Below are 23,210 nucleotides of genomic sequence, written 5' to 3'. Positions count from 1 at the left end.
GTGGGATAGACCCGGTGTGCCGTTCTCACCCCCTCCGATATTTAGAAAAATGTTTCCAATAGACGCCACCACAAGGGACTTATGGCAAACGGTCCCTAAGGTGGAGGGAGCAGTTTCTACCTTAGCTAAGCGTACCACTATCCCGGTGGAGGATAGCTGTGCTTTTTCAGATCCAATGGATAAAAAGTTAGAGGGTTACCTTAAGAAAATGTTTGTTCAACAAGGTTTTATATTGCAACCCCTTGCATGCATTGCGCCGATCACGGCTGCAGCGGCATTCTGGATTGAGTCTCTGGAAGAGAACATTGGTTCAGCTACTCTGGACGACATTACGGACAGGCTTAGAGTCCTTAAACTAGCTAATTCATTCATTTCGGAGGCCGTAGTATATCTTACTAAACTTACGGCGAAAAATTCAGGATTCGCCATTCAGGCACGCAGGGCGCTGTGGCTAAAATCCTGGTCAGCTGATGTTACTTCTAAGTCTAAATTGCTTAATATACCTTTCAAAGGGCAGACCTTATTCGGGCCCGGGTTGAAAGAGATTATCGCTGACATTACAGGAGGTAAAGGCCATGCCCTGCCTCAGGACAAAGCCAAAGCCAAGACTAGACAGTCTAATTTTCGTTCCTTTCGTAATTTCAAAGCAGGAGCAGCATCAACTTCCTCTGCACCAAAACAGGAAGGAGCTGTTGCTCGCTACAGACAAGGCTGGAAACCTAACCAGTCCTGGAACAAGGGCAAGCAAACTAGGAAACCTGCTGCTGCCCCTAAAACAGCATGAATTGAGGGCCCCCGATCCGGGATCGGATCTAGTGGGGGGCAGACTTTCTCTCTTCGCCCAGGCTTGGGCAAGAGATGTTCAGGATCCCTGGGCGCTAGAGATAATATCTCAGGGATACCTTCTGGACTTCAAATACTCTCCTCCAAGAGAGAGATTTCATCTGTCAAGATTGTCAACAATCCAGACAAAGAAAGAGGCGTTTCTACGCTGCGTACAAGAGCTCTTGTTAATGGGAGTAATCCATCCAGTTCCACGATCGGAACAGGGACAGGGGTTTTACTCAAATCTGTTTGTGGTTCCCAAAAAAGAGGGAACTTTCAGACCAATCCTGGACTTAAAGATCCTAAACAAATTCCTAAGAGTTCCATCGTTCAAGATGGAGACTATTCGGACAATTTTACCTATGATCCAAGAGGGTCAATACATGACCACTGTAGATTTAAAAGATGCTTACCTTCACATACCGATTCACAAAGATCATTATCGGTACCTAAGGTTTGCCTTCCTAGACAGGCATTACCAGTTTGTGGCTCTTCCATTCGGATTGGCTACAGCTCCAAGAATCTTCACAAAGGTTCTGGGTGCTCTTCTGGCGGTACTAAGACCGCGGGGAATCTCGGTAGCTCCATACCTAGACGACATTCTGATACAAGCTTCAAGCTTTCAAACTGCCAAGTCTCATACAGAGTTAGTGCTGGCATTTCTAAGGTCACATGGATGGAAGGTGAACGAAAAGAAAAGTTCACTCGTTCCACTCACAAGAGTTCCCTTCCTGGGAACTCTTATAGATTCTGTAGAAATGAAGATTTACCTGACAGAGGACAGGCTAACAAGACTTCAAAGTGCTTGCCGCACCCTTCATTCCATTCAACACCCGTCAGTGGCTCAATGCATGGAGGTAATCGGCTTAATGGTAGCGGCAATGGACATAGTACCCTTTGCACGCTTACACCTCAGACCACTGCAACTGTGCATGCTAAGTCAGTGGAATGGGGATTACTCAGACTTATCCCCTTCTCTGAATCTGGATCAAGAGACCAGAAATTCTCTTCTATGGTGGCTTTCTCGGCCACATCTGTCCAGGGGGATGCCATTCAGCAGACCAGACTGGACAATTGTAACAACAGACGCCAGCCTTCTAGGTTGGGGTGCCGTCTGGAATTCTCTGAAGGCTCAGGGACAATGGAGTCAGGAGGAGAGTCTCCTGCCAATAAACATTCTGGAATTGAGAGCAGTTCTCAATGCCCTCCTGGCTTGGCCCCAGTTGACAACTCGGGGGTTCATCAGGTTTCAGTCGGACAACATCAGGACTGTAGCTTACATCAACCATCAGGGAGGGACAAGAAGCTCCCTAGCTATGATGGAAGTATCAAAGATAATTTGCTGGGCAGAGTCTCACTCTTGCCACCTGTCAGCAATCCACATCCCGGGAGTGGAGAACTGGGAGGCGGATTTCTTAAGTCGTCAGACTTTTCATCCGGGGGAGTGGGAACTTCATCCGGAGGTCTTTGCCCAAATACTTCGACGTTGGGGCAAACCAGAGATAGATCTCATGGCGTCTCGACAGAACGCCAAGCTTCCTCGTTACGGGTCCAGATCCAGGGATCCAGGAGCAGTCCTGATAGATGCTCTGACAGCACCTTGGGACTTCAGGATGGCTTACGTGTTTCCACCCTTCCCGTTGCTTCCTCGATTGATTGCCAGAATCAAACAAGAGAGAGCATCAGTGATTCTAATAGCACCTGCGTGGCCACGCAGGACTTGGTATGCAGACCTGGTGGACATGTCATCCTGTCCACCTTGGTCTCTACCTCTGAAACAGGACCTTCTGATACAGGGTCCCTTCAAACATCAAAATCTAACTTCTCTGAAGCTGACTGCTTGGAAATTGAACGCTTGATTTTATCAAGACGTGGATTTTCTGAGTCAGTTATTGATACCTTAATACAGGCTAGGAAACCTGTTACCAGAAAGATTTACCATAAGATATGGCGTAAATACCTATATTGGTGTGAATCCAAAGGTTACTCTTGGAGTAAGGTTAGGATTCCTAGGATATTGTCTTTTCTACAAGAAGGTTTAGAAAAGGGTTTATCTGCTAGTTCATTAAAGGGACAGATCTCAGCTCTGTCCATTCTGTTACACAAACGTCTGTCAGAAGTTCCTGACGTCCAGGCTTTTTGTCAGGCTTTGGCCAGAATTAAGCCTGTGTTTAAAACTGTTGCTCCACCATGGAGTTTAAACCTTGTTCTTAATGTTTTACAGGGCGTTCCGTTTGAACCCCTTCATTCCATTGATATAAAGTTGTTATCTTGGAAAGTTCTATTTTTAATGGCTATTTCCTCGGCTCGAAGAGTCTCTGAATTATCAGCCTTACATTGTGATTCTCCTTATTTGATTTTTCATTCGGATAAGGTAGTCCTGCGTACTAAACCTGGGTTCTTACCTAAGGTAGTTACTAACAGGAATATCAATCAAGAGATTGTTGTTCCTTCCTTATGCCCAAATCCTTCTTCAAAGAAGGAACGTCTACTGCACAACCTGGATGTAGTCCGTGCTCTAAAATTTTACTTACAGGCAACTAAGGAATTTCGACAAACGTCTTCTCTGTTTGTCATTTACTCTGGGCAGAGGAGAGGTCAAAAAGCTTCCGCTACCTCTCTTTCTTTTTGGCTTCGTAGCATAATTCGTTTAGCTTATGAGACTGCTGGACAGCAGCCTCCTGAAAGAATTACAGCTCATTCTACTAGAGCTGTGGCTTCCACTTGGGCCTTCAAGAATGAGGCCTCTGTTGAACAGATTTGCAAGGCTGCAACTTGGTCTTCGCTTCATACTTTTTCCAAATTTTACAAATTTGACACTTTTGCTTCATCGGAGGCTATTTTTGGGAGAAAGGTTCTTCAGGCAGTGGTTCCTTCTGTATAAAGAGCCTGCCTATCCCTCCCGTCATCCGTGTACTTTTGCTTTGGTATTGGTATCCCAGAAGTAATGATGACCCGTGGACTGATCACACTTAACAGAAGAAAACATAATTTATGCTTACCTGATAAATTCCTTTCTTCTGTAGTGTGATCAGTCCACGGCCCGCCCTGTTTTTAAGGCAGGTAAATATTTTTTGATTTATACTCCAGTCACCACTTCACCCTTGGCTTTTCCTTTCTCGTTGGTCCTTGGTCGAATGACTGGGAGTGACGTAGAGGGGAGGAGCTATATGCAGCTCTGCTGGGTGAATCCTCTTGCACTTCCTGTTGGGGAGGAGTAATATCCCAGAAGTAATGATGACCCGTGGACTGATCACACTACAGAAGAAAGGAATTTATCAGGTAAGCATAAATTATGTTTTTCACTCACTTGTAGTACCCTCAAACGTTATGAGGTATGGTAGTAGCAAGGAGGCTGCTCACAGCCATGGAAAACAGTCTACTAATTTGTCTAACTGTTCAGTCTCATTCAGAACTTCTCCAGAGAAAGGTAGAGAATTCACAGCAGCCCAGATGATCTCTTATAAACGCACCTGACAAGATGCTAGCAAACTAAAAGGGATCTATGGGGGCTCAGAATAGAAATATCTCTTAGAGAGACAAATAGCAGCAAGTCTTTGATTCAGCGATTTAAAACCTTGATTCAGACTCGTAAGCCTCTAACTAGGAAGATTTACCATAAGGTCTGGAAGGCCTTTATTTATTGGTGTATATAGATCATGGTTTCTTTTGCATGATGTACCAAGTCCACGGATTCATCCTTGTGGGATATTGTCCTTCCTGACAGGAAGTAGCAAAGAGAGCACCACAGCAGAGCTGTCTATATAGCTCCCCCCTTAACTCCACCCCCCAGTCATTCTCTTTGCTGGCTCTAAGCAGGAAGGGTAAAGAGAAGAGGTGTTAAACTGTTAGTTTTATTTTATCTTCAATCAAGTGTTTATTTTTAAATGGTACCGGTGTTGTACTATTTACTCTCAGGCAGGACATAGATGAAGATTTCTGCCTGGAGGATGATGATCTTAGCATTTGTAACTAAGGTCCACTGCTGTTCCCACAGAAGCTGAGGAGTACAGGAAAACTTCAGTGTGAGGAACGATTTCTTGCTATACAGCAATGAGGTATGTTCAGTTATTTTCTTTCATGTAATTAGCAAGAGTCCATGAGCTAGTGACGTATGGGATATACATTCCTACCAGGAGGGGCAAAGTTTCCCAAACCTCAAAATGCCTATAAATACACCCCTCACCACACCCACAATTCAGTTTTACAAACTTTGCCTCCGATGGAGGTGGTGAAGTAAGTTTGTGCTAGATTCTACGTTGATATGCGCTCCGCAGCAAGTTGGAGCCCTGTTTTCCTCTCAGCGTGCAGTGAATGTCAGAGGGATGTGAGGAGAGTATTGCCTATTTGAATGCAGTGATCTCCTTCTACGGGGTCTATTTCATAGGTTCTCTGTTATCGGTCGTAGAGATTCATCTCTTACCTCCCTTTTCAGATCGACGATATACTCTTATATATACCATTACCTCTGCTGATTCTCGTTTCAGTACTGGTTTGGCTTTCTACAAACATGTAGATGAGTGTCCTGGGGTAAGTAAGTCTTATTTTCTGTGACACTCTAAGCTATGGTTGGGCACTTTGTTTATAAAGTTCTAAATATATGTATTCAAACATTTATTTGCCTTGACTCAGAATGTTCAACTTTCCTTATTTTCAGACAGTCAGTTTCATATTTGGGATAATGCATTTGATTTAATCATTTTTTTCTTACCTTCAAAAATTTGACTCTTTTTCCCTGTGGGCTGTTAGGCTCGCGGGGGCTGAAAATGCTTCATTTTATTGCGTCATTCTTGGCGCAGACTTTTTTGGCGCAAAAATTCTTTTCCGTTTCCGGCGTCATACGTGTCGCCAGAAGTTGCGTCATTTTTTGACGTTATTTTGCGCCAAAAGTGTCGGCGTTCCGGATGTGGCGTCATTTTTGGCGCCAAAAGCATTTAGGCGCCAAATAATGTGGGCGTCTTATTTGGCGCTAAAAAATATGGGCGTTGCTTTTGTCTCCACATTATTTAAGTCTCATTTTTCATTGCTTCTGGTTGCTAGAAGCTTGTTCTTTGGCATTTTTTCCCATTCCTGAAACTGTCATTTAAGGAATTTGATCAATTTTGCTTTATATGTTGTTTTTTCTCTTACATATTGCAAGATGTCTCACGTCAGAAGATACTACAGGAAAATCGCTGTCTAGTGCTGGATCTACCAAAGCTAAGTGTATCTGCTGTAAACTTTTGGTAGCTATTTCTCCGGCTGTTGTTTGTATTAATTGTCATGACAAACTTGTTAATGCAGATAATATTTCCTTTAGTAAAGTACCATTGTCTGTTGCAGTTCCTTCAACATCTAAGGTGCAGAATGTTCCTGATAACATAAGAGATTTTGTTTCTGAATCCATCAAGAAGGCTATGTCTGTTATTTCTCCTTCTAGTAAACGTAAAAAATCTTTTAAAACTTCTCTCCCTACAGATGAATTTTTAAATGAACATCATCATTCTGATTCTGATGACTCTTCTGGTTCAGAGGATTCTGTTTCAGAGATTGATGCTGATAAATCTTCATATTTATTTAAAATGGAAATTGTGGTTCCTTCATTATGTCCTAATCCTAAGAATTCTAAGGAGAAATCATTGCATTCTTTGGATGTTGTTAGAGCTTTTAAATATTATGTTGAAGCTACTAAATCTTTCCGGAAGACTTCTAGTCTGTTTGTTATCTTTTCCGGTTCTAGAAAAGGCCAGAAAGCTTCTGCCATTTCTTTGGCATCTTGGTTGAAATCTTTAATTCATCTTGCCTATGTTGAGTCGGGTAAAACTCCGCCTCAGAGGATTACAGCTCATTCTACCAGGTCAGTTTCTACTTCCTGGGCGTTTAGGAATGAAGCTTCGGTTGATCAGATTTGCAAAGCAGCAACTTGGTCCTCTTTGCATACTTTTACTAAATTCTACCATTTTGATGTATTTTCTTCTTCTGAAGCAGTTTTTGGTAGAAAAGTACTTCAGGCAGCGGTTTCAGTCTGAATCTTCTGCTTATGTTTTTCATTAAACTTTATTTTGGGTGTGGATTATTTTCAGCAGGAATTGGCTGTCTTTATTTTATCCCTCCCTCTCTAGTGACTCTTGTGTGGAAAGATCCACATCTTGGGTAATCATTATCCCATACGTCACTAGCTCATGGACTCTTGCTAATTACATGAAAGAAAACATAATTTATGTAAGAACTTACCTGATAAATTCATTTCTTTCATATTAGCAAGAGTCCATGAGGCCCGCCCTTTTTTTGTGGTGGTTATGATTTTTGTATAAAGCACAATTATTCCAATTCCTTATTTTATATGCTTCGCACTTTTTTATCACCCCACTTCTTGGCTATTCGTTAAACTGAATTGTGGGTGTGGTGAGGGGTGTATTTATAGGCATTTTGAGGTTTGGGAAACTTTGCCCCTCCTGGTAGGAATGTATATCCCATACGTCACTAGCTCATGGACTCTTGCTAATATGAAAGAAATGAATTTATCAGGTAAGTTCTTACATAAATTATGTTTTTCTGCAGAGACTGTGTTAACTCAGAAAGGCTGACAGTATCCCCATTAGGGGAAGGGTAAGCAGTAATCCTAGTGTGAAAGAGGCTTTACTTGCTTGCATAAAGGGCTAAGTTTTTTGGGCACTCAGTTTGTTTATGAAAAATTGGGACAAACGTTTGTGTGTTCTGGGAGTAACGTTTTTTGTGTTTATGGGACGTTTGCTTGAGGGGTCATTTAGCTATTTGGAGTTGTTATAACCCACATGGTTTTCAAACTAGGTTTGTTAGATTTGTGTAGGCCCCAGCAACATCGAGTGAGGTGGGCGGGGCCTGTATTTAGTTATACAGATAAGCAGCAAGCAACTTCTCCTGAGGTCCTATTAATCTTCTGAGGGCCTATTCGAAGCTTTAACCCCATATTATCGTTCCTAAGGGCAGGTAGGGCCACAGCGGAGCTGTGGAAAGGTGCTTATAGGGGTTTTTAACTGGTTTTAGACAAATTTCAATCCAGTTTTTTCATTTGGGGGTTTATTGCTTATTAACTTGTGGTGCAATCCTTCTAAAGCTTAGTGGGTACACTGTTACAATTTCGGAAAAATTTAAGCAATTTTAACCTGTTTTGCAGTTTGAGTATGCCTTTTTTTTCTCTTAAAGGCACAGTACCGTTTTTGCAAATTGTGTTTTTTTTTCATTAAATAAAGTGTTTTCCAAGCTTGCTTGCTTTATTACTAGTCTGTTAAACATGTCTGACACTGAGGAACCTATTGCTCAATTTGTTTAGAAGCCATTGTGGAACCCCCTCTTAGAATGTGTCCCACTTGTACTGATATGTCTATAAATTGCAAAGAGCATATTTTGACTTCTAAATGTTTGGCATTAGATGATTCTCAGACAGAAGGAATTCAGGTTTCTTTCATGTAATTAACAAGAGTCCATGAGCTAGTGACGTATGGGATATACATTCCTACCAGGAGGGGCAAAGTTTCCCAAACCTTAAAATGCCTATAAATACACCCCTCACCACACCCACAAATCAGTTTTACAAACTTTGCCTCCAAGGGAGGTGGTGAAGTAAGTTTGTGCTAGATTCTACGTTGATATGCGCTCCGCAGCAAGTTGGAGCCCGGTTTTCCTCTCAGCGTGCAGTGAATGTCAGAGGGATGTGAGGAGAGTATTGCCTATTGAATGCAGTGATCTCCTTCTACGGGGTCTATTTCATAAGGTTCTCTGTTATCGGTCGTAGAGATTCATCTCTTACCTCCCTTTTCAGATCGACGTTATACTCTTATATTTACCATTTCCTCTACTGATTCTCGTTTAGTAGCAAGGAGGCTGCTCACAGCCATGGAAAACAGTCTACTAATTTGTCTAACTGTTCAGTCTCATTCAGAACTTCTCCAGAGAAAGGTAGAGAATTCACAGCAGCCCAGATGATCTCTTATAAACGCACCTGACAAGATGCTAGCAAACTAAAAGGGATCTATGGGGGCTCAGAATAGAAATATCTCTTAGAGAGACAAATAGCAGCAAGTCTTTGATTCAGCGATTTAAAACCTTGATTCAGACTCGTAAGCCTCTAACTAGGAAGATTTACCATAAGGTCTGGAAGGCCTTTATTTATTGGTGTATATAGATCATGGTTTCTTTTGCATGATGTACCAAGTCCACGGATTCATCCTTGTGGGATATTGTCCTTCCTGACAGGAAGTAGCAAAGAGAGCACCACAGCAGAGCTGTCTATATAGCTCCCCCCTTAACTCCACCCCCCAGTCATTCTCTTTGCTGGCTCTAAGCAGGAAGGGTAAAGAGAAGAGGTGTTAAACTGTTAGTTTTATTTTATCTTCAATCAAGTGTTTATTTTTAAATGGTACCGGTGTTGTACTATTTACTCTCAGGCAGGACATAGATGAAGATTTCTGCCTGGAGGATGATGATCTTAGCATTTGTAACTAAGGTCCACTGCTGTTCCCACAGAAGCTGAGGAGTACAGGAAAACTTCAGTGTGAGGAACGATTTCTTGCTATACAGCAATGAGGTATGTTCAGTTATTTTCTTTCATGTAATTAGCAAGAGTCCATGAGCTAGTGACGTATGGGATATACATTCCTACCAGGAGGGGCAAAGTTTCCCAAACCTCAAAATGCCTATAAATACACCCCTCACCACACCCACAATTCAGTTTTACAAACTTTGCCTCCGATGGAGGTGGTGAAGTAAGTTTGTGCTAGATTCTACGTTGATATGCGCTCCGCAGCAAGTTGGAGCCCGGTTTTCCTCTCAGCGTGCAGTGAATGTCAGAGGGATGTGAGGAGAGTATTGCCTATTTGAATGCAGTGATCTCCTTCTACGGGGTCTATTTCATAGGTTCTCTGTTATCGGTCGTAGAGATTCATCTCTTACCTCCCTTTTCAGATCGACGATATACTCTTATATATACCATTACCTCTGCTGATTCTCGTTTCAGTACTGGTTTGGCTTTCTACAAACATGTAGATGAGTGTCCTGGGGTAAGTAAGTCTTATTTTCTGTGACACTCTAAGCTATGGTTGGGCACTTTGTTTATAAAGTTCTAAATATATGTATTCAAACATTTATTTGCCTTGACTCAGAATGTTCAACTTTCCTTATTTTCAGACAGTCAGTTTCATATTTGGGATAATGCATTTGATTTAATCATTTTTTTCTTACCTTCAAAAATTTGACTCTTTTTCCCTGTGGGCTGTTAGGCTCGCGGGGGCTGAAAATGCTTCATTTTATTGCGTCATTCTTGGCGCGGACTTTTTTGGCGCAAAAATTCTTTTCCGTTTCCGGCGTCATACGTGTCGCCGGAAGTTGCGTCATTTTTTGACGTTATTTTGCGCCAAAAGTGTCGGCGTTCCGGATGTGGCGTCATTTTTGGCGCCAAAAGCATTTAGGCGCCAAATAATGTGGGCGTCTTATTTGGCGCTAAAAAATATGGGCGTTGCTTTTGTCTCCACATTATTTAAGTCTCATTTTTCATTGCTTCTGGTTGCTAGAAGCTTGTTCTTTGGCATTTTTTCCCATTCCTGAAACTGTCATTTAACCCCTTAATGACCGGACCATTTTTCAATTTTCTTACCCTTAATGACAATGGCTATTTTTACATTTCTGCAGTGTTTGTGTTTAGCTGTAATTTTCCTCTTACTCATTTACTGTACCCATACATATTATATACCGTTTTTCTCGCCATTAAATGGACTTTCTAAGGATACCATTATTTTCATCATATCTTATAATTTCCTATAAAAAAAAATATAAAATATGAGGAAAAAATTGAAAAAAACACACTTTTTCTAACTTTGACCCCCAAAATCTGTTACACATCTACAATCACCAAAAAACACCTATGCTAAATAGTTTCTAAATTTTGTCCTGAGTTTAGAAATACCCAATGTTTACATGTTCTTTACTTTTTTTGCAAGTTATAGGGCCATAAATACAAGTAGCACTTTGCTATTTCCAAACAACTTTTTTTCAAAATTAGCGCTAGTTACATTGGAACCCTGATATCTGTCAGGAATACCTGAATATCCCTTGACATGTATATATTTTTTTTTAGAAGACAACCCAAAGTATTGATCTAGGCCCATTTTGGTATATTTCATGCCACCATTTCACCGCCAAATGTCATCAAATAAAAAAAGTTCACTTTTTCACAAATTTTGTCACAAACTTTAGGTTTCCCACTGAAATTATTTACAAACAGCTTCTGCAATTAAGGCACAAATGGTTGTAAATGCTTCTTTGGGATCCCCTTTGTTCAGAAATAGCAGACTTATATGGCTTTGTGGTTGCTTTTTGGTAAGTAGAAGGCCGCTAAATGCTGCTGCGCACCACACGTAAATTATGCCCAGCAGTTAAGGGGTTAAATTAGGTAGCTTGTAGGGAGCTTGCAGGGTTAATTTTAGCTTTAGGGTAGAGATCAGCCTCCCACCTGACACATCCCACCCCCTGATCCCTCCCAAACAGTTCTCTTCCCTCCCCCACCCCACAATTGTCCCCGCCATCTTAAGTACTGGCAGAAAGTCTGCCAGTACTAAATAAAAGTAGTTTTTATTTTTTTTAATAAAAAAAAATAAAATGTTTTAGCTGTGATGGACTCCTGCCTTAGCCCCAACCTCCATGATCCCCCCCCCCCAGCAATCTAACCCTCTCCCCTACCTAATTGCCGCCATCTTGGGTACTGGCAGCTGTCTGCCAGTACCCAATTTGCCCCCCAAAAAAGTGTTTTTAATTATTTTTTATTACTAATTTATTTTTTTCTGTAGTGTAGCAGCCCCCCACAATACCCCAACCCCCTCCCCCTACCAGATCCTCATATATATATATTTCCCCCCCTCTTCCCACTCATTGGTGTCAGTGTCAGTATTTCCCCCCCTCTTCCCACTCATTGGTGTCATTGGTGTCAGTAGGTGATCGCGGGCGTGCGCGCGCCCCCGCACGCGCACGCGCATGCGCGCCCCCGCACGCTCCCGGCACCCGGCGTGCACATTGCACTAACAGGAGCCGGATGCCGGGTAGCGATGGGCCGCCCACCCGCCTCCCAGTTGCGCTCCCACCCACCAACGAACCGGCCGCATCGCTACCGGTGCAGAGAGGGCCATTAGTGGCTCTCTCTGCATCGGATGCTTTCTAAGGGTATTGCAGGATGCCTCAATATCGAGGCATCACTGCAATACCCTGAGAGCTGCTGGAAGCGATTGCGATCGCTTCCAGCACTCTCTTAGACAAGTGACGTACCAGGTACGTCCATTGTCACTAACTGCAAGTTTTTGCAGGACGTACCTGGTACGTCACTTGTCATTAAGGGGTTAAGGAATTTGATCAATTTTGCTTTATATGTTGTTTTTTCTCTTATATATTGCAAGATGTCTCACGTTGCATCTGAGTCAGAAGATACTACAGGAAAATCGCTGTCTAGTGCTGGATCTACCAAAGCTAAGTGTATCTGCTGTAAACTTTTGGTAGCTATTTCTCCGGCTGTTGTTTGTATTAATTGTCATGACAAACTTGTTAATGCAGATAATATTTCCTTTAGTAAAGTACCATTGTCTGTTGCAGTTCCTTCAACATCTAAGGTGCAGAATGTTCCTGATAACATAAGAGATTTTGTTTCTGAATCCATCAAGAAGGCTATGTCTGTTATTTCTCCTTCTAGTAAACGTAAAAAATCTTTTAAAACTTCTCTCCCTACAGATGAATTTTTAAATGAACATCATCATTCTGATTCTGATGACTCTTCTGGTTCAGAGGATTCTGTTTCAGAGATTGATGCTGATAAATCTTCATATTTATTTAAAATGGAAATTGTGGTTCCTTCATTATGTCCTAATCCTAAGAATTCTAAGGAGAAATCATTGCATTCTTTGGATGTTGTTAGAGCTTTTAAATATTATGTTGAAGCTACTAAATCTTTCCGGAAGACTTCTAGTCTGTTTGTTATCTTTTCCAGTTCTAGAAAAGGCCAGAAAGCTTCTGCCATTTCTTTGGCATCTTGGTTGAAATCTTTAATTCATCTTGCCTATGTTGAGTCGGGTAAAACTCCGCCTCAGAGGATTACAGCTCATTCTACCAGGTCAGTTTCTACTTCCTGGGCGTTTAGGAATGAAGCTTCGGTTGATCAGATTTGCAAAGCAGCAACTTGGTCCTCTTTGCATACTTTTACTAAATTCTACCATTTTGATGTATTTTCTTCTTCTGAAGCAGTTTTTGGTAGAAAAGTACTTCAGGCAGCGGTTTCAGTCTGAATCTTCTGCTTATGTTTTTCATTAAACTTTATTTTGGGTGTGGATTATTTTCAGCAGGAATTGGCTGTCTTTATTTTATCCCTCCTTCTCTAGTGACTCTTGTGTGGAAAGATCCACATCTTGGGTAATCATTATCCCATACGTCACTAGCTCATGGACTCTTGCTAATTACATGAAAGAAAACATAATTTATGTAAGAACTTACCTGATAAATTCATTTCTTTCATATTAGCAAGAGTCCATGAGGCCCGCCCTTTTTTTGTGGTGGTTATGATTTTTGTATAAAGCACAATTATTCCAATTCCTTATTTTATATGCTTCGCACTTTTTTATCACCCCACTTCTTGGCTATTCGTTAAACTGAATTGTGGGTGTGGTGAGGGGTGTATTTATAGGCATTTTGAGGTTTGGGAAACTTTGCCCCTCCTGGTAGGAATGTATATCCCATACGTCACTAGCTCATGGACTCTTGCTAATATGAAAGAAATGAATTTATCAGGTAAGTTCTTACATAAATTATGTTTTTCTGCAGAGACTGTGTTAACTCAGAAAGGCTGACAGTATCCCCATTAGGGGAAGGGTAAGCAGTAATCCTAGTGTGAAAGAGGCTTTACTTGCTTGCATAAAGGGCTAAGTTTTTTGGGCACTCAGTTTGTTTATGAAAAATTGGGACAAACGTTTGTGTGTTCTGGGAGTAACGTTTTTTGTGTTTATGGGACGTTTGCTTGAGGGGTCATTTAGCTATTTGGAGTTGTTATAACCCACATGGTTTTCAAACTAGGTTTGTTAGATTTGTGTAGGCCCCAGCAACATCGAGTGAGGTGGGCGGGGCCTGTATTTAGTTATACAGATAAGCAGCAAGCAACTTCTCCTGAGGTCCTATTAATCTTCTGAGGGCCTATTCGAAGCTTTAACCCCATATTATCGTTCCTAAGGGCAGGTAGGGCCACAGCGGAGCTGTGGAAAGGTGCTTATAGGGGTTTTTAACTGGTTTTAGACAAATTTCAATCCAGTTTTTTCATTTGGGGGTTTATTGCTTATTAACTTGTGGTGCAATCCTTCTAAAGCTTAGTGGGTACACTGTTACAATTTCGGGAAAAATTTAAGCAATTTTAACCTGTTTTGCAGTTTGAGTATGCCTTTTTTTTCTCTTAAAGGCACAGTACCGTTTTTGCAAATTGTGTTTTTTTTTCATTAAATAAAGTGTTTTCCAAGCTTGCTTGCTTTATTACTAGTCTGTTAAACATGTCTGACACTGAGGAACCTATTGCTCAATTTGTTTAGAAGCCATTGTGGAACCCCCTCTTAGAATGTGTCCCACTTGTACTGATATGTCTATAAATTGCAAAGAGCATATTTTGACTTCTAAATGTTTGGCATTAGATGATTCTCAGACAGAAGGAATTCAGGTTTTGCCATCTAGTTCTTCCCAAGTGTCACAACCGGTAACGCCCGCACAAGCGACGCCAAGTACTTCTAGTGCGTCTAATTATTTCACCCTGCAATATATGGCTTCAGTTATGAATACTACCCTCACAGAGGTTTTATCTAAACTTCCTTGGTTGCAAGGGAAGCGCAGTAGCTCTGGGTTATGAACAAATGCTGAGCCTTCTGACGCTTTAGTGGCCGTATCTGATATTCCCTCACAATGTTCTGAAGTAGGGATGAGGGATTTGCTGTCTGAGGGAGACATTTCTGATTCAGGAAAGATGTTCCCTCAGACAGATTCAGATATGACGGCATTTAAATTTTAAACTAGAACACCTCCGCTTATTGCTCAGGGAGGTTTTAGCGACTCTGGATGATTGTGAACCTATTGTAGTTCCAGAGAAATTGTGTAAAATGGACAAATATTTAGAGGTTCATGTTTACACTGATGTTTTTCCGGTCCCTAAGAGGATTTCGGACATTGTTACTAAGGAGTGGGATAGACCAGGTATTCCGTTCTCTTCCCCCTCCTGTTTTTAAGAAAATCTTTCCCATTTCTAACACCATAAAGGACTCATGGCAGACGGTCCCTAAGGTGGAGGGAGCTATTTCTACCCTGGCTAAGCGTACAACTATACCTATTTAAGACAGTTGTGCTTTCATTGATCCTATGGATAAAAAATTAGAGGGTCTCCTAAAGAAAATTTTTGTTCATCAAGGTTTTCTTCTTCAACCTATAGCGTGCATTGTTCCTGTAACCACTGCGGCTGCCTTTTGGTTTGAGGCTCTAGAAGAGGCTCATCAGATGGAGACCCCACTAGATGATATTTTAGACAGAATTAAGGCTCTTAAGTGGGCTAATTCTTTTATTACAGACACTGCTTTTCATCTTGCTAAATTAGCGGCTATGAATTCAGGTTTTGCCATTTTAGCGCATAGAGCGTTATGGCTTAAGTCCTGGTCAGCTGATGTGTCATCTAAATCTAAGCTTTTGACCATCCCTTTCAAAGGTAAGACCCTATTCAGGCCTGCACTGAAAGAGATCATTTCGGACATCACTGGGGGAAAGGGTTATGCCCTCCCTCAAGATAAGTCGAATAAGACAAGGATCAAAGAAAATAATTTTCGTTCCTTTCGAAACTTCATGGGTGGTCCCGCTTCCGCTTCCCCTGCTGCAAAGCAAGAGGGGAGCTTTGCTCAATCCAAACCAACCTGGAGACCTAATTAGGCTTGAAACAAGGGTAAACAGGCCAAAAAGCCTGCTGCTGCCACTAAGACAGCATTAAGGGGTAGCCCCCGATCCGGGACCGGATCTAGTAGGGGGCAGACTCTCTCTCTTTGCAGTCTGATTGTTTTGAGTTTGAACTATTAGTTCTTTTACAAACTGGTTAATTTCTCTGGGATACCTTGATTCAGGCTTGCAAGCTAATCACTGTAAAAAATGTCCACAAGGTATGGAGGGTGTATATATTTTGGCATTCAGCTTCCCTGAATTTCACAAGATGGTTTAAACAAGAGTCTGTTGGCCAGCACTTTAAATGGATCACATTTCTGCACTTTCAGTTTTCTTGAATTGGAGGATGCTAGTCTTTCAGACATCAAGCATTTGTTTAGACCTTAGTCAGAAACAGACCAGTTATCACGCCCACTTCGCCTTCAGGAAATTTGAACTTGGTCCTTATGGTTTTACAAGTTCTCCCCGTTGAATGTTTGTTTTTGATCCTCAAAGGTTTCTTTGGAGAATATTAATCAGGATTTTCTAGTTTGTTCCTTATGTTCAGCTACAGAAATTTAAAGGAACTATTTTGACCTAGTCTGGATGTAGTCAGAGCATTGAAGTTTTATCTTCAGTTGTCTGAGGCAGCTTTTGGCAGGAAGTTTCTTCAGACTGTAGTTTCTAGTTAATAGGTGCCTGCCTTTTTCTTTTTTTGTCCCACCCATTTTTTGTGGACTTCACAGCTTGGGTATCCTCAATAGTAAGGAATTTCGTGGACTCTCACCACCATTAGAAAGAAAAAATAATTTATGCTTACCTGATGATAAATTACTTTCTTTCTTGGTGGTGACAGTCCACAAATCCGCCTAATATTTCTTAGTGGCTACAGTTCTAGTTTGTATATCTGTACATTATTATCTTCCTTACTTCTCCCTCCTATTCTTGACTAAACGAAATACTGTATCCTCCTGGTGGCCAGGTAATGAATTCTTAACAGTAAGCAATTTAGTCAACTCTTGCCATCACAAAAGAAAATAATTTATCAGGTAAGCTTAACTTATGGTTTTAAAATGACCTTACATATGTGTATGTTTTTCAAGATGTTAAAAGCCGGATGGTTTCTTTCAATAAACTCTTGTTGCTATAACTTTTCTGATGCGCAAGCATGCTGCAGCACTTTGCACAAGAATTTGTTGCATCTAATAGCTAAAGGGTTTACAAAATCTAAAGCATTGAGGAGTTCTACATGTTATGTTTTAATAGTTTTAAAACAAATTTATTGTGGTTATTCAATATATTACATCAATCTTTCTCCTCAAATTATGTTGTTGATTTAAGATTCCTCAGGATCTTTGAACAAAATGGCGTTTTGTCTAGTTCAAGGTGCCTTTGATCTTGGAGTTGCTATCAAGCCATTCAGTCTATTTCTGGATGTAGAGGCCTTTGCTTTGGAACCAGTTTCTTCTACAAGATACGACGAGTCCACGGATTTCATCCTTGTGGGATATTATCCTCCTGCTAACAGGAAGTGGCAAAGAGCACCACAGCAGAGCTGTATATATAGCTCCTCCCTTCCCCTCCACCCCAGTCATTCTCTTTGCCTGTGTTATACTAGGAAGAGGTAAAGTGAGGTGTTTTATTTTCTTCAATCAAGAAGTTTTTTATTTTAAATGGTACCGGTGTGTACTATTTTCCTACAGGGGGTTATGGAAGAAGATTTCTGCCCTGAGGTTGATGATCTTAGCAGTTGTAACTAAGATCCACAAGACTTCTGAAGGTAACACATGAGACATCTTCAGTGTGGAGACCGGTTTCATGCTACAACAGCATTAAGGTATGTGCAGCCCTTTATTTCTGAGGAGACTTGATATATCAGAACTGACTGACATTTATTTCCCTGTATGGGAATGGGGTAAGCAGTAGACCTGTTATACAGAGGAGTGTTACTGGAGTCCCTTGTTTTTTATTTTTTGCTAGTTGACTTTATAAGGGCATTATATGACACTATGGGAGAGGCACAAAGAAAAAAGGTTCATAGATAATTGGATTAATGGTAGCGGCAATGGACATCATTCCGTTTGCTCGCTTTCATCTCAGACCACTGCAGCTGTGCATGCTCTGACTGTGGAATGGGATTATGCGGATTTATCTCCTCCGATAAATCTAGATCAAGAAACCAGACTCTCTTCTTTGGTGGTTGTCGCCGGATCATCTGTCCCAGGGGACTTGTTTCCGCAGACCCTCGTGGATGATAGTGACAACGGATGCCAGCCTACTGGGCTGGGGTGCAGTCTGGAATTCCCTGAGGGCTCAGGGTGTTTGGACTCAGGTGGAGTCTCTACTTCCAATCAATATTCTGGAACTGAGAGCAATATTCAATGCGCTTCAGGCGTGGCCTCAGTTGGCTTCGGCCAAATTCATCAGATTCCAGTCAGACAACACGACTGTGGCATATATCAATCATCAGGGGGGAACAAAGAGTTCCTTAGCGATGATAGAAGTATCCAAGATAATCCGATGGGCGGAGGCCCACTCTTGTCATCTGTCAGCAATCTACATCCCAGGAGTAGAGAACTGGGAAGCGGATTTTCTAAGTCGACAGACCTTTCATCCGGGGGAGTGGGAACTCCACCCTTAGGTGTTTGCCTCACTGATTCTCCAATGGGGCAGTCCGGAATTGGATCTGATGGCATCTCGACAGAATGCCAAGCTTCCAAGATACGGATCCAGGTCAAGGGATCCTCAGGCCGAACTGATAGATGCCTTGGTCGTTCAGCCTAGCTTATGTGTTTCCACTACTTCCTCTCCTTCCATGCGTGATTGCTCAAATCAAACAGGAGAGAGCTTCAGTAATCCTGATAGCGCCTGCGTGGCCACGCAGGACTTGGTATGCGGATCTAGTGGACATGTCCTCTCTGCCAACGTGGAAACTTCCTTTGAGACAGGACCTTCTCATTCAAGGTCCTTTCCAACATCCACATCTAATTCCTCTGCAGCTGACTGCGTGGAGATTGAACGCTTGATTTTATCGAAGCGAGGATTCTCTGATTCGGTCATCAATACTTTGATACAGGCTAGAAAGTCTGTCACTAGAAAAAATCTATCATAAGATATGGGGTAAATATCTTTATTGGTGTGAATCCAAGGGTTACTCATGGAGTAAAGTTAGGATTCCTAGGATTCTGTCTTTTCTCTAAGAAGGACTGGAGAAAGGGTTATCAGTAAGTTCCTTAAAGGGACAAATCTCTGCTTTGTCAATTCTGTTTCACAAACGTTTGGCAGATGTGCCAGATGTTCAGTCTTTTTGTCAGGCTCTATCTAGAATTAAGCCTGTATTTAGACCTATTACTCCTCCCTGGAGTTTGAATTTGGTTCTTCGTGTTCTTCAAGGGGTTCCGTTTGAACCCATGCATTCCATAGATATTAAATTATTATCTTGGAAAGTACTGTTTTTGGTTGCTATTTCTTCTGCTTGAAGAGTTTCTGAGCTTTCAGCGTTAGTGTGATTTGCCTTATCTCATTTTTCATTCTGATAAGGTGGTTTTACGTACCAAGCCTGGATTTCTTCCTAAGGTTGTGTCAAATAAGAATATTAATCAGGAAATTGTTGTTCATTCCTTATGTCCTAACCCTTCTTCTAAGAAGGAGCGTATGTTGCATAATTTGGACGTGGTCTGTGTCTTAAAGTTTTACTTACAGGCAACTAAGGATTTCCGTCAATCATCTTCATTATTCATTGTTTATTCTGGAAAGCGTAGGGGTCAGAAAGCTATGGCTACCTCTCTTTCTTTTTGGCTGAGAAGTATCATCCGTCTGGCATATGAGACTGCTGGACAGCAGCCTCCTGAAAGAATTACGGCTCATTCTACTAGGGCTGTGGCTTCCACATGGGCCTTTAAAAACGATGCATCTGTTGAACAGATTTGTAAGGCTGCGACTTGGTCGTCCCTTCATACTTTTTCCAAATTTAAAATTTTTTATACTTTTGCTTCTTCTAAAGCTGTTTTTGGGAGGAAAGTTCTTCAAGCAGTGGTGCCTTCCGTTTAGGTCTCTGTCTTGTCCCTCCCTTTCATCCGTGTCCTGTCCGTGTTGTATCTTGTAGAAGAAAAGGAAATTTATGTTTACCTGATAAATTGATTTCTTCTACGATACGACGAGTCCACGGCCCTCCCTGTCAATTTAAGACAGATTATAGTTTTTTATTATTTACAACTTCAGTCACCACTGCACCTTTTAGCTTTTCCTTTCTCTTCCTTAAACCTTCGGTCTTCGTGACTGGGGGTGGAGGGGAAGGGAGGAGATATATATATATATATATATATATATATCTATATCTATATCTATATATATCTGCTGTGGTGGTCTTTGCCACTTCCTGATGGCAAGAGGATAATATCCCACAAGTAAGGAGGAAATCCGTGGACTTGTCGTATCGTAGAAGAAATCAATTTATCAGGTAAGCATAAATTTCCTTTTTGTTATTGACTACTATATAGCTGAAGAATGCAATCTTCATTTTCCCATACAGATTGTTTCAGGGAACTGCAAGGTAACCAAATCTTGTGCCAGAAGCAGGAATCCTCTGAAATTTGCTGTAGGCGCAAACACTATCTTTGTAGGTTTAGATTGGTGCTTGTTGTGTGTGCTGTCCCCCCCCCTCCCCCCCCCCCCATTGTTCTGCTACAGAAGTTAAAACAGAACAATCAGAAAGTGATTCTGGTTCCAAACTGGCCACAAATAACTTGGTTTTCAGTCCTGGTTTTTCTAGCAGATCCCCAATTATTTTTCAATGTTCCTGTTCTCCTGTCATTTTAATTTTTTTAAAAAGCTTTTATACAGATTAGCTTTGTTTTCTTACAATCTGTCCTCATAATGACAGAAATTCTAGGTTTTGTGGGTTTTTTGTTTTGTTTTTTCGTACAGTGTTTGTGTTCACACATGTAAACACTGTGCTTGCAGAGCATGTGCTTATTATAACTGATACATCAGCTGTGAGTCATGTTTTTCCTTTGAGAGCTTTACTGATCCCAGAACAGTTAGAAAAATTAATAAATGGTTTATCTGTAACAAGTGAGGAGAAATGTGATGTAATAGTTTGATTATAAAGTATTATTTTCCTAGCAAAATACTTTAGTAACTTAAACTTATACGAGAAATCTTCCTGGCAACATAATGTTGGAAATTTTGATAGAAATGGGTTCAATCTGCAGGGAATGTCAATGTATACGTTGTTGTTTTAATTAAAGGAACATTACATATTGTAGCATTTCATAATTAAAACAAGTGCATAATAAAGACAATGTAATACTTACTATGACTTTCAAATAGTCAGTTTTACTGTCTGACAAATGTATCCCCCCCCCCATTTCCTGGCTCCCTGTGTCACTTGACAGCCATCTGATAATCACATGCCCAGTGTTAGCCAGTGCCTCAGAAAGCTAAAGACTGTGCAAAATTTGACAATGGAAGTAAATTGGAAAGTCTCTTAAAATCATATGCTCTTTCTGAATCATGAAAGTTTAATTTTGACTTTAGTGTCCCTATAATTAATGGACAAAATGTATTGTTTCTAAGGATATTACATCAAAAGATGACGATGAAGAGATGTCTGATAAAGGTAGTGACTCTGAAGATGAAGATACAAACCGGGATTCACAAAGTGATGGAAGTGACAAAGATTCTGACAGAGAAACAGATGAGAAACATGGCAAAGATGATGAGGCTGTAAGTCTTTCTTTTTTCCAGTATACTGAATTGCAGGCCGTATATGTTATTCACATTAAGCTGGTGTTTCTGAATTTATTTTTTTCATAGAGATTCACATTTTACACTTTCATTTTGCTTGTAGTCAAGGAAACCTTTATAGTATAGGGCATAAAAACCCTAGTTTTGTTAGACCATAATAGCGAGGAAAGGATTTATGCTCCTTAGAAAGGAAACCTTGTTGATGCAATTCGGTCAAACGCTTTGTGTGTGTGCTGAGGGACCACTTCTGATCTAGTCATGGCATTTACCATAACATGCGTAAGCAAAAGTCACAGTAATGGTATTTTGTTTTCACCTTTTATAGGTACACTTTATTTTGTTTTAATGCATATTATCTCAGCTGCAGAGTTCTCTGAAAAATAGTTTTTTAAATAAACCGATTGTACAGGATCATAATATACCAAAATGTAATATTAATTGTTTTACTACAATATATGGTTTTTTTTAGTTATACCTTTAATGTCTCCCTAGTCACCTAGATTGTTTTTGTGTTTTTCTTGTTAACCTATGATTGTTTATTTTTTGTAGGAATGGCAAGAGTTACAACAAAGCATACAGCGTAAAGATAGAGCACTTCTGGAAACCAAATCAAAGATTACACACCCTGTTTACAGCTTATTCTTTCCGGAGGTAATTTTAGGTTTACAAACTTAAGAATAATTAAAAAGTAAAGGCTTTTAGTAAAATACTATTGACTAATAAACTGTTGCATAAAAATTAACGTTTTCAATTTATCACTCCAAAATATCATCTGACTAGGGAATGGTTTATACTTATTTTGTCAATATTTAAACAACAAATTACGGTAGTTTTAGTGTCTATAAAGCAATGGGAGCTGCCATGTTCTAACTTAGGTTTCTTTCTCTGCTGTGGCCAATTAGAAAGCGTTATAAATAAGTCACTAGAGTGTGCAGCCAATGACTGTGTGGAATATTACAGTGTTTAGCACTTCCACTTCTAACAGGAACCGAAAGCACACGATTGTCAGAATGAAATTATAGGTAAAGGGACAAAATAAATATATATTTCTCCAACATAGGTGTGTCCGGTCCCACGGCGTCATCCTTACTTGTGGGATATTCTCTTCCCCAACAGGAAATGGCAAAGAGCCCAGCAAAGCTGGTCACATGATCCCTCCTAGGCTCCGCCTTCCCAGTCATTCTCTTTGCCGTTGTACAGGCAACATCTCCACGGAGATGGCTTAGAGTTTTTTAGTGTTTAACTGTAGTTTTTTATTATTCAATCAAGAGTTTGTTATTTTAAAATAGTGCTGGTATGTACTATTTACTCTGAAACAGAAAAGAGATGAAGATTTCTGTTTGTAAGAGGAAAATGATTTTAGCAACCGTTACTAAAATCGATGGCTGTTCCACACAGGACTGTTGAGAGGAATTAACTTCAGTGGGGGGGAACAGTGAGCAGACTTTTGCTGCTTGAGGTATGACACATTCTAACAAGACGATGTAATGCTGGAAGCTGTCATTTTCCCTATGGGATCCGGTAAGCCATTTTATTACAGACAGTAAATAAGGGCTTCACAAGGGCTTTTTAAGACTGTAGACATTTTCTGGGCTAAATCGATTTATATATAAACATATTTTATACTCCATAGCCTTGAGGAATTATTTTAATCTTGGGAATTTTGTAAAAATAACCGGCAGGCACTGTATTGGACACCTTATTCTCTAGGGGCTTTC

The 23,210-nt window shown here is 40.7% G+C and overlaps 1 protein-coding gene across 1 annotated transcript in view; it reads left to right on the top strand.

Moving 5' to 3' along the window:
- Positions 1 to 23,210, top strand: part of SEC63 (SEC63 homolog, protein translocation regulator) — a 259,775-nt gene that overhangs the window by 192,902 nt on the left and 43,663 nt on the right. Inside the window, exons 17-18 of the mRNA XM_053710605.1 lie at positions 21,322 to 21,471; positions 22,042 to 22,143. Coding sequence (XP_053566580.1) covers positions 21,322 to 21,471; positions 22,042 to 22,143 — 252 coding nt within the window. The remainder of the gene's footprint in view (positions 1 to 21,321; positions 21,472 to 22,041; positions 22,144 to 23,210) is intronic.

This window comes from Bombina bombina, chromosome 4 (assembly GCF_027579735.1).
Source record: "Bombina bombina isolate aBomBom1 chromosome 4, aBomBom1.pri, whole genome shotgun sequence".
NCBI classification, from domain to species: Eukaryota; Metazoa; Chordata; class Amphibia; order Anura; family Bombinatoridae; genus Bombina; species Bombina bombina.
The sequence above is the reverse complement of the archived record's forward strand: the minus strand, read 5'-3'. Positions and strand labels throughout refer to the sequence as shown.